Genomic DNA, 12,014 nt, shown 5'->3' with positions numbered 1-12,014 from the left:
TGCTTGCTTTGCTTGTAAATTATACTACTGTATATGTGTGATAATGTCCAATCAAATTTAAATATAATATACAGGTTTATCTTTGCCTATATATATATTGTTCCAAGATGGAAATTAAATTACAAACCTTGATAACAGGTTTAAGCAAACAAAGCAAGGAAACCAAACAAAGTTTTACTCTACAAGCATTTGGAAAAAAACTTTAAAACAATTGCATTTATTTACTTTCTAGAACATTTGTTATATAAAATTATTTTCCAGCTTTTAATATCCTTGACAGTGTTAACACCTAATGGTACTTTACAAAACTTACATGTCAGATAGGAGTTGTTTCCCTTGAATTAAACTTTTTTGTTACAATGTTCTTTTTTGAGTGTTCATGTCTAATCTGAACAAATGTCAATATATTGTCCTTATCTGTTCAATAATACTTAAGAAATAAGTGACAGAGATATCTGTTGGACAGAAAGACTGATGGACATACAAACTAATGGACAGACAGTGTTAATGCATTGATCTTAATTTGAAGTAAACAAAAAAAAATTTTACGTTATCAAACTGGGAAAGTGTCAACTCTCAGTTTTTTGCCTCAACAATATATCAGTTTCTCCGTTTGATACATAATTTGCTTACTACCATATAGCAGGTAATTTCCGCAGATGTTAAATTCTGCAATTTTCATTGAATACAAAATATTTTGGCAGTTCATATTTTGGTGGATTCAAAACTTTTATCAATACCTTTGCATGTGCATTTTTAAATTGGCAGAATTTATATTGGCAGTTTTGATATATCCAGGAAATTAAGCAAAAATGTACACCCAGCGAAAATAACCCACTATACAGTATCTTATCTATTATTGGGTGCATTTATTATTGCTATTTTGTCATTTAGACTTAAATGCAATTTTAATTTTTACATTTTGAGAAAAATCCTCTTAATTTCATATAAAATATTTCAAAATGGGATATTAAATTATTGCATTTACAACTCAGTCACATTTTTCGCAATAATAAAAACCTCGTATAAATTTCTGAAATTACAGTATATGTGTAGAAAGATTGTACTAGTATTTCTGTGTAACACTACTCACTCTCAGCGTACAGCCTCCATAGATATCACACATCTGACAAAGACTGTCAAGAACAGCAACTATCTGTGTCCTCAAAACCATATTGTCACCTTTTGGTATCTAAAATTAGAAATATCAAACATCAAATAAGCAGCTTTTTATATGTAGTTTTGAACAGGAAAATATAGTTGGGTTATCTCCCTTTTTACTGTTTACAAATTTTAGATTTTTTTGAAATACTAAGGCTTTTCTACCTCAGGCATATATTACCTTAGCTGTATTTGGCAAAAATTTTAGGAATTTTGGTCCTCAATGCTCTTCAACTTGGTACTTTATTTGGCCTTTCTAACTTTTTTGGATTCAAGCGTCACTGATGAGTCTTTTGTAGACGAAACGCGCGTCTGGCGTATACTAAATTTAGTCCTGGTATCTATGATGAGTTTATTTACAATAATTTTAACCATTGAAGCAAAGTGAAGTTTTTCAGTTTTGTTGAGCTATGATGCCAATTTAGATTTGTTTTTGTCATATTTTTATTTATGTGAATAATGCCACTGGTTGACTATCACAATACCAACTAGAACTAGCATTCCTACTATCTGATGTATATATTTCTGAAATCTCAATAAATAATTAGCACTTCTGCTCACTCTAAACAAATCCCATTAATAATCTCTGAATTTATTGGATTCTGATAAAATCTGACATGATGTAAATGACATTGTAAGATACAGCTATGACAACAACACTTTAATTTCTTAAATTAGTTTAATTTTGGATGTAACTACTCTTCTGATTAGCTGCAATTTTTTTGTCTATCAGCTCAGACATAATTTTTTCATGTGACTGCAATGTCATCCATGTTTTTCATGGAATACACCTTAAAAATGGAATAAAGAATTAAAAATGCAATGCACACTTTTATTCAATTACCTGCTTATTCAGTGGAGTGCAACAAATTTTTATGTTATTTCTTCATTGACAGAAACAAGAATGTGTCCAAAGTACACGGATGCCCACTCGCATTATCATTTTTTATGTTCAATGGACTGTGAAATTGGGTTATAAATCTAATTTGGCACTAAATTTAGAAAGATTGTACCATAGGAAACATGTGTACTAAGTTTCAAGTTAATGGTCTTCAACTTCATCAAAAACTACCTTGACCAAAAACTTTAACCTGAAGCGGGACAGATGGACAAACAGATGGACGCTCGAATGAACAGACAGAGACACAGACCAGCAAACATAATGCCCCTCTACTATCTTAGGTGAGGTATAAAATATTACAGACATTCCTGAATTCTTCAAATAATTATATTCTTACCTGAACTTTATACACATTGACAAAGTCATCACCCCTGGTAACCATTGGTAACATACATTCTACCGTTGTACTGTCTACATAGCGAAGTAAAGTTGTGTAAACATCACCAACTGGTTCCCAGCCATATTGTGTGAACTGGAATATTAAATGATCATGTAATAATTCAATCTTATATTGTATCAGCATTTTATTATATAAAACATTTTAAAATGCATACAATTTATGCTAACATAAAAAAATTGCAATCATTCTGCAGTCAACTATCAACTACAGTGAAACCTGTTTAACCCGAATTTCTTTGGGACTTAAGATTGAGTTTGGTTTTGGCCAATGTTCTGTTTAATCAGGTTCACAACGCATACAATTTGATATAACGGTGCTTTAGAAAATGTTTGGTTTATACAGGTTTTCTGTTTACCTGACCAGGATTCGGTTTAGCCAGGTTTCACTGTATCTTTATTTTCATCTTTTTTTTACAAAAATCTGTACAAACCTATATTGAAAAAAAATTTGACAACAGATAATTAAGTCTAAATTTAAAATTGTATTTGATAATAACTCAAAACACTTCAACAAGCTTACAAACACCAATCCTAATCATGTTCAAATGGAACTTTATCACATCCAATTAAAAATACCTGCATGAGAGTCACATTACATTTTGTTACAAATTCACCAGACCGTAACAAATCAACATGAACTGTACTACAATGTGAAGATCGTTTGTCACAGGTAACCATGGAGACAAGAACTTCAGTTGTTGTCATTTTTGTTGTTGATGCAGCTGCTGTTGTTGTTGTAGTGGTTGTTGATTGAGTTGTTGTCATCATTACAGTAGGTGGAGCTGTTGTTGTCTTGGTTACAGTTGTTGGTGCTAAAGTTGTGCTTGTTGTTGTAGTTGTTGGGGTCGTTGTGCTGGAGGTCGTTGGCATGGTAGTAGAACTTGTAGTTGTTGTGACCTCTGTGGTAGAAATTTTCACAACAAAATATTATTTAGTAATGGCGAGTGATAAAATTTAGAATGGAAATAGGGAATGTGTCAAAGAGACAACAACCCAACCATAGAGCAGACAACAGTTAAAGGTCGAAAATGGGTCTTCATTGCAGCAAGAAACTCCCGCACTTGGAGGTTCTAAAGCTGTTGATAGATATAGGAAGATGTGGTGTGAGTGCCAATGAGACAACTCTCCATCCAAATAACAATTTAAAAAGTAAACCATTATAGGTTAAAGTACAGCCTTCAACACGGAGCCTTGGCTCACACCCAGTTTATTTCCATCTTATGAGTTTCAATGTCTATTTTGTTATCCCAATCTTTTTTAATAAGTTAGATAATATAATCAACATAATTATGTTCTATCAAGAAAAATTAAAATATATGTGGAACTGAAGAAAGGACTTCTTAAATCCTTCTTAAATCCTCATCACAGCCAAGACAAAATCTTTGAGTAAATTTGTTGTTATAAAAATTGTAATTGCTGTTACTATTTGCTTACCTAGCTCTGAGACATGTTACTATTAAGGCAGATGCAATTTGAGACAGTAAAAGTTAGTTTTACATGCATATCTTAAAATACAATTCAGATATCATAAACTTTTGAACTACACAATTATTTTATTTTCAATACTTGATGCTCAATTTAAAAGATAAATAAATATTGAAATGGACTATTTACTTTTTTTTTAAATACTTGAAGCTTATTTATCAAAATCTAAAAGACACGGTGTATAGTGAAAGATAATTAAATAATTAAAAATTACCTGCTTTGGTTAGACATTCTATACCCGAGAATCCTTGGTAACACAAACATCCATTTTCTACACAAATGCCATTTCCATAGCAACCTTCAGGACAAAGAATTGCTTGGCGGATGTCCTCAATATTCACATCAGCAAGTTCACCCAAATCAGTTGAATTCGTTTTTTTATTCAATTGAGTTTCACATAAATTTTCTAACAGACGTAAAACCTCAGGCATCCATGTTGAATTTTGATAGGAGGTTGCCAAGGCAACACAGATATTCATCACTGTATCAATATCAATTCTAATTTTATTTAAGCAAGTTTTGGCAATCCCTGAGGTCATAAACATATTTTTACAACTGTCATTTGCAAGCTGCCCATCCTTAACAGGCTGTTTAGTTTCAATTTCTTCATCATCAAAATCTCCTTCAAACATGTAATCTGGTATTTGATTGGTTCCTTGAGTTTTGTTTATCCAATAGAATGTGGTCTCTTTCAGATAAAATAAAAACTGTGGTTTTGCAGCAGATGATTTTGGACAGGAAGTCTCATATGAAGACATCGAACAATCACATTCTGGCATCTGAGGGGTCAAGTTCATCAATAAGAGTTCATAATTCGCAAACAAACTAAGACCTGGAAGTAACCTTCAAGAAAAAGATAAGATCTTCTGTTGTTTCTACTGTAAAAACCATTCATACTATTATCAATTTGTTCTAAAGAAGAACAATTTCATAAATTCTGTCATAATGCATATATTAAACTGCAGCAATGCTTGTAATACAGAAATGCCACAAATACAAATTTTCAATTGTTTTTTTTATCTCAGGTAAGCATTGAGAACCCATGAGCTCCTCAATATAGACCAACATACATTTAATGCAAATACAAAGGTGGTTTGATAGCTATATCTATGAGTTATACAAATATCCAAAATATCTGACATTGTATTGCAGACAGAGCCATTTTTTTCTGCAGTATAGGCTCAATACTATCTATTCTGTAAACCCCTTCTAGATCTTTATACATGTATATAACATATTAGGAATGGCAGATGTACAATGGTGGCAACTCCTTATATGGATCTGACTCTGTAACTTACCTCCAATCAACAAGAGGCTGACTTGTCTGTACATCGTTACTATGGTACCATGTATTATTACCAATCGTACCACACAACCCATCCATCCTGTCCGTAAAATATCCTGACGACTGTACGGTCAAGGTCATACTTTGGTGTCGAAGGTCAATTCGTACCTGAGCTTTATTGTCCAAAACAATCTGAAGAGAAAAAGTTGCTAAAGATACTATTTTGATAAATAAGATTTTCATTTCAAACATTTTACTGTAAACTTTAAGTCCTACAAGTCTATATTTTGCTAAACATCCTGAATGTTTATTTTAGTAACCTTGTTTTTGGTCTTTTGGCTGTTTTATAAGATTTCTAAACATTTTAATTGATTGCTTGATAGATTTTTGGTGTTTTATGCCAATTTAAAAGCATTATTGGCTTTATTGGTGTTGTCAATTACATTGTTGGAGGAAGAATGCGATCCCAGAAGGCCACTGACTGTCAAGATTTTTTAAAATCTGATTCATATACTTACATATATCAATTTCCCATGTCGTCCTTCAAATATCTTCATATTAGCCCTCATGGCAGGGCGATATTGTATAAATATATCCCCTTCCTTATTAGTTGACCTACATCTGTCAATGATCAGTCTGGTCTCCTTGTAATAGATGGCAGCACCACAAACACAAAGTAAATTTTCATCTTGGCAACTGGTCACTCTTATCTGGATCTGTTTTTTGAAACAAGAAAACATATATATATCAAAAAGAAGATGTGGTATGATTGCCAATGAAACAACATTCCACAAGAGACCAAATGACACAGAAATTAAAAACTATAGGTCACTGTACAGCCTTCAACAATGAGCAAAGCCCAAACTGCATACTCAGCTATGTACATTTTGTAACAAGACATTTACTGTAAATTCAGAAATTATTGCGTTCATTTATTATTGTGATTTTGTTATTCTAGACTAAAATGGGATTTTAATATTTGCAATATTGAGAAAATTATCTTGTTTAAATCACATAATAAAAATCAAATTGCAAGTTTTAATTATTGCTATTATAACCATGATGCATTTTTCCCAATAATAAAAACATTGCAATAATTTCTGAATATACAGTATATCATTTTTAAAAAGTTTTATTTCCACATACCTGGATCTGTTAAAGAAGCAAACATATACATGCGCAGATTAACTTGTGTGAAATGCATATGCAGTCATTGGACAAAAGTGAGTTCCCACTCAATAAAATTATAAAAAACATTATCGCACTATCATTTTCTATGTTTAGTGGACCGTAAAATTGGGGTAAAAACTCTAATTTGGCATTTAAATTAGAAAGATCATATCATAGGGAACATGCATATACATGTGTACTAAGTTTCAAGTGAGTTAGCCTTTAACTTCATCAAAAACTACCTCGACCAAAAACTTTAACCTGAAGCAGGACGAACGGATGGACAAACAGACGGACAAACTAACAAACAGACAGACGAACGAACAGACAGACAAACGAACAGACAAACAAACGGACACAAACACCAGAAAGCATAATGCCCCTCTACTATCGTAGGTGGACATAATCAAAGTGCTGGATAGCACCTGTGGAAAGTTTGCAACGGTAGATTGTAATATTTCAAATAGATTGTGTGTAGATTGCATGTTTAACTTTTTTTTCCTACTTAAAAAAGAAAAAACTTTATCAAGAAATAATTTTAACAGGATGCTGCTATGAAGTCTCCCAAACAAAGCTCTCAAAATTAGTCATTCCCACGGTCGCCTGACATTAAACAAAGTCCAATACAAATTGGTCTGGTCTAGTAAAGTGATATTCATGATTTGGGAGTGGGGATCTAGACAGTTTACAAGTTCTCAAACAGGCAGGAGGTAGGATAAGAGTGGCCCTAGGGGACTAGCCTTTTATTTCATCTGATTTGTTTTATTATTCCGTACAAGAATATATGTTATTTCAGTATGGGGATTTCAACAGTTTTCAAGTTTTCAAATAGGGGGTGGATCTTGACTGTTTACAAGTTCTCAAAACAGGATGGTGTGGGGTTACACCGAGGGACTTCCTTAAATTTTCACTTTATTCGTTTTATTGTCCAATACAAGAATATTTATGATTAAGGGTTGGGGATCTCAACCGTTTACAAGTTCTCAAACATGAGGGGTTGGGGATGACTCAGAGGTACTCCCACTATATTTCATTGGTTTTGTTTTGTTGCCCCATAAAAGAATATATATGGTTTAGGGGTGATCATCTCGACGGTATAAGTTTTCAAAAAGAAGTTGGTGAGGTCACCCCTGTGGACTTCTCTCATACAAAAATATACTAGTATATGGTTTGTGGGTGGGGATCTCAGCCATTTTCTAGTTCTCGAACAACAAGGGGGTGGGAGTGACCTCTAGGGACTCGCCATCTTTTGAATTTGATTTGTTTTATTGACCAGTACAATAATATATATGGTTAAGGAGTAGGGATCTTGACCATTTCCAATTTGTCAAACAACAGGGGGTTGGGCTGACCCAAATGGACTCCCCCTTTATTTCATTGAATTTGTTTTGTTGCCCTATATAAAAATATATATGGTTTAGGGGTGGGGATCTCGACCGTTTACAATTTCTCAGACATGAGGGGGTGGGGCTGACCCAAAGGGACACCCACTTTATTTCATTTGATTTGTTTTGTTGCCACATACAAAAATATATATGGTTTAGGGGTGGGGATCTCGACAGTTTCTAAGTTCCCAGACATGAGGGGTTTGGGCTGACCCAAAGGGACACCCACTTTATTTCATTTGATTTGTTTTGTTGCCACATACAAAAATATATATGGTTTATGGGTGGGGATCTCAACCGTTTACAAGTTTCCGAAAAGAAAGGGGTGGGGTGACTGACCCCTCTGGAGTTCCTCTATATTTCATTTGATTTATTTCATTGTCCCATACAATAATATATATGGTATATGGGTGAAGACCTCAACTGTTAATAAGTTCTCAAAAAACCAGAGGGTGAGGGTAACCCCAGGGGACTCGCCTTTTATTTCATTTGAGGCGACGTATTGTAACGTATAAGAACATATAATGTTTAGGAGTGGGGATCTGACTGTTTTTAAGTATTCAAACATGAGGGGTTAGGTGGGGTGACACCATGGACTCAACCTAAATTTAAATAATTTGATTTGTTTTATGGTCCTGTGATCATTACTGAAAACCATGTGTGTCTGTCACTTACTGTTATAATTTATTATTGTTATTGAAAATTTAAAAAATAATCCCTTAGGGTTCTATAGTAAATTCCTCCCTTCCGTTGGCCCCTCAAAATACAACTAAATAGACCCCAAGAAAAAATATAAAGAACTGAGCAAAAACTTTGTTTAGGAGTCTTAAAAGCAATTAGTATAATTACTATTTTTGTTATAGTCCGATTTCTAATGCCGAATATGTAAAAGGCAGAGTTTATTGTAGTCCGAGTTTGTTGTGGGCCGAGATCAGATGAGATACCATGATACTTCCGATACTCTCGGGCTGTTAACTTTTGAATAGAAATTTGTAAAAATCGTAGTAAGCGACGAAAAATGTCCATTCATGAAATATTTTAAACACGCTATTAATTTTCTCTCAGTCAACCGGGGGAAGGTAGGAAACCTTTGAAACCGGGATTGTAGTACTCCCATTTGGAGGCACACATATATGGATCTGACGCATGTCTGAAGAATACCGATAAAATCATAACCTAGGAACTGCTGTCTCCTCTGTATTGATTTTACTTTCCGCGTAGCGCAGATCCGCGAAGTAGTGTTTGTTCGTCTTTCAAATGAAGTTGAATTATTTGATTTATCGATGAAAATTCAGTACATTTTTATTCAACCTGTATGATATTAAAATAGAAGAGCTCAAAATTTCAAAAGCATCTTTCTATTATTAGTTTTCAAACACCAGTACTACATTATCTAGAAGTAGGACACACTTCCTAAAGTCAGTTAGTCTGTCTCTTTTCGGGTTAGGTTGATGCCTTAAGAAAGTTTATTGCTATAGCAAGCTATAGCAAACTATCCAAAAAAATTAAAGTATGATCTGTTTTTGTTCAATTATTAATGAAAGTGAAATAGTGAAATAATAATTGGCTTTTAGCAGCCAGAATGGTTCAATTTGTGTCAAATTAAGCAAAGAAACATTGATAATAAATTATTCACTTGCAAGTGAATATTTTTACCTCATTGAATCTGTATTAATATGAACTTTAATTTAACCCCTTAGCTAGAGATAGATAAAATGTGCATTGTGCATGTTTGATTATTTAAAGGAAAAGAATGTCAACATTGAAAGTGAAACAAGCTAATTGGTGTGGATTTTCCTAATTATGGAAGGCCATGCCCGGACCTATGTCTCTGGTGTAGGGTTTTCTTACTGGCAATCACACCACATCTTTTAATCTTATAAATAAATTAATCCAAATGCTGTATTCTATTTCTTTTTTTATAAAACTACATGTTGAATGTACAGAATTTTAAACATAGCCATTTTTATTCCGATTTGAAGAACAACTATTATGTCTAACATCTAAAATGCCATATCTTTTCAACTGTCAATTTCATAATCAAAGTCTGCATATACATGATATACAACAATAGTTAATTTAATTTAATACTTTGTTTAATGTTTAAATTCATGGCTTACCTAAACCAACAAAATTGGTATTCCTCAAAAAATGATGATTCCACAGTATATGTAAGGTTTAATTGGAAACTAAAAGTTTATTTTTAACATGAAACATGTAACTAACACAATTGAACACTACACAATTTTACCTCAAACTCGTTATTTCTGCTCTTCAGAAGTATGTATGTTCCTCTTCTAGATAATTTAGACATACTGTAAATATAAATAAAGGGCAAAATGATACAATATCATGGATATCCACTTCTATCACATAGGCTATTTTGATTTTAAATCTGTGATATTGAGGAAATTCCTGTTTAATTCATGTAAAAAAATTCAAAATGCTAGTTTAGATTTAAGAAATAATTCTGTAAATATAAAGAAAGATCAAAATAATATAATACAAATTGTAGCCCCTTCTATTACATTTCAAATTTCTACAAACATTCAAATCATGAATATGCATTTAATTTGCACCGGACATTTGAAAACATTCTAATGGTTTACTTTTAGAAATTGTCACTTGGATGGAGAGTTATCTCATTGGCACTTGGATGGAGAGTTATCTCATTGGCACTTGGATGGAGAGTTATCTCATTGGCACTCGGATGGAGATCTAGAGTTATCTCATTGGCACTTGGATGGAGAGTTATCTCATTGGCACTTGGATGGAGAGTAATCTCATTGGCACTTGGATGGAGAGTAATCTCATTGGCACTTGGATGGAGAGTTATCTCATTGGCACTTGGATGGAGAGTTATCTCATTGGCACTTGGATGGAGAGTAATCTCATTGGCACTTGGATGGAGAGTAATCTCATTGGCACTTGGATGGAGAGTAATCTCATTGGCACTTGGATGGAGAGTAATCTCATTGGCACTTGGATGGAGAGTAATCTCATTGGCACTTGGATGGAGAGTAATCTCATTGGCACTTGGATGGAGAGTAATCTCATTGGCACTTGGATGGAGAGTAATCTCATTGGCACTTGGATGGAGAGTAATCTCATTGGCACTTGGATGGAGAGTAATCTCATTGGCACTTGGATGGAGAGTAATCTCATTGGCACTTGGATGGAGAGTTATCTCATTGGCACTTGGATGGAGAGTAATCTCATTGGCACTTGGATGGAGAGTAATCTCATTGGCACTTGGATGGAGAGTAATCTCATTGGCACTTGGATGGAGAGTTATCTCATTGGCACTTGGATGGAGAGTTATCTCATTGGCACTTGGATGGAGAGTAATCTCATTGGCACTTGGATGGAGAGTAATCTCATTGGCACTTGGATGGAGAGTTATCTCATTGGCACTCACACCACATAGTACCAGGTACTCATACTCATCATAGATACCAGGAATAAATGTTTTATTTACGCCAGTCGCACATTTCGTCTTTTCGTTTTTATATTTGTTTACCTCAACTATTGTATCTGTATTTATATTGTATTTTTCTCTGTAAACTCATATTAAGTATTTTAGAGAATAAAGTATCTATCTATCTATCTGTCAACAAAAAACTCATCAGTGACGTTCAAATAAAAAAAAGTTAAAAAGGCCCAATAAAGTACGAAGTTGAATAGCATAAAAATGATGTATAAAAAAATATTTGAGATTATGACCAGTTTATTCATTTTCATTTTTAGCAATGGTGTTGTCAGTTTATTTTTGATTTATGAGTTTTGACTGTCCCTCTGGTATCTTTTGTCCCTCTTTTACTTACTTGTTCTGGAATGACAAAATAAATACACCAGCTGTCATGTAACAGGAAGCTGATGGCAGATCTATCACTTTTATCTACAAATAAAAACAGCAACCGTACAATTATTCAGCAATCCTTCCATTCGTGAAAAAGCATCAAAAAGCGTAAAAGTGATGCCTCCCAAATTCTACCTAGGTCTGAGTTTTGTGGTTATAAGCATTGTGATTAAAATTCATAACATTAAGTTGAGGTAAACTTACGTTAGAGAAGGGAAACAAATTTTGGATGTACATACTGTCCTACAGACAAACAAGGGGCATACAAATTATCCAACTGATAAAAATTGCTTAGGCCACATTTGAAAATATTTTGGTTTGTCCAAACCTGACCTAAGAGAAGAGACAGTGTAGGTAGGTTTAACGCAT

The 12,014-nt window shown here is 33.6% G+C and overlaps 1 protein-coding gene across 1 annotated transcript in view; it reads right to left on the bottom strand.

Moving 5' to 3' along the window:
* The window catches only part of LOC134695201 (von Willebrand factor D and EGF domain-containing protein-like), a 68,694-nt gene that overhangs the window by 14,754 nt on the left and 41,926 nt on the right, over positions 1-12,014 (bottom strand). The window contains exons 8-15 of the mRNA XM_063556411.1: positions 11,611-11,684; positions 10,038-10,101; positions 5,750-5,947; positions 5,245-5,423; positions 4,161-4,789; positions 3,038-3,360; positions 2,400-2,534; positions 1,094-1,192 (exon numbers count right to left, since the gene is read on the bottom strand). Coding sequence (XP_063412481.1) covers positions 1,094-1,192; positions 2,400-2,534; positions 3,038-3,360; positions 4,161-4,789; positions 5,245-5,423; positions 5,750-5,947; positions 10,038-10,101; positions 11,611-11,684 — 1,701 coding nt within the window. The remainder of the gene's footprint in view (positions 1-1,093; positions 1,193-2,399; positions 2,535-3,037; positions 3,361-4,160; positions 4,790-5,244; positions 5,424-5,749; positions 5,948-10,037; positions 10,102-11,610; positions 11,685-12,014) is intronic.

This window comes from Mytilus trossulus, chromosome 13 (assembly GCF_036588685.1).
Source record: "Mytilus trossulus isolate FHL-02 chromosome 13, PNRI_Mtr1.1.1.hap1, whole genome shotgun sequence".
NCBI classification, from domain to species: Eukaryota; Metazoa; Mollusca; class Bivalvia; order Mytilida; family Mytilidae; genus Mytilus; species Mytilus trossulus.
This window is presented reverse-complemented; position numbering and strand designations above follow the sequence as displayed.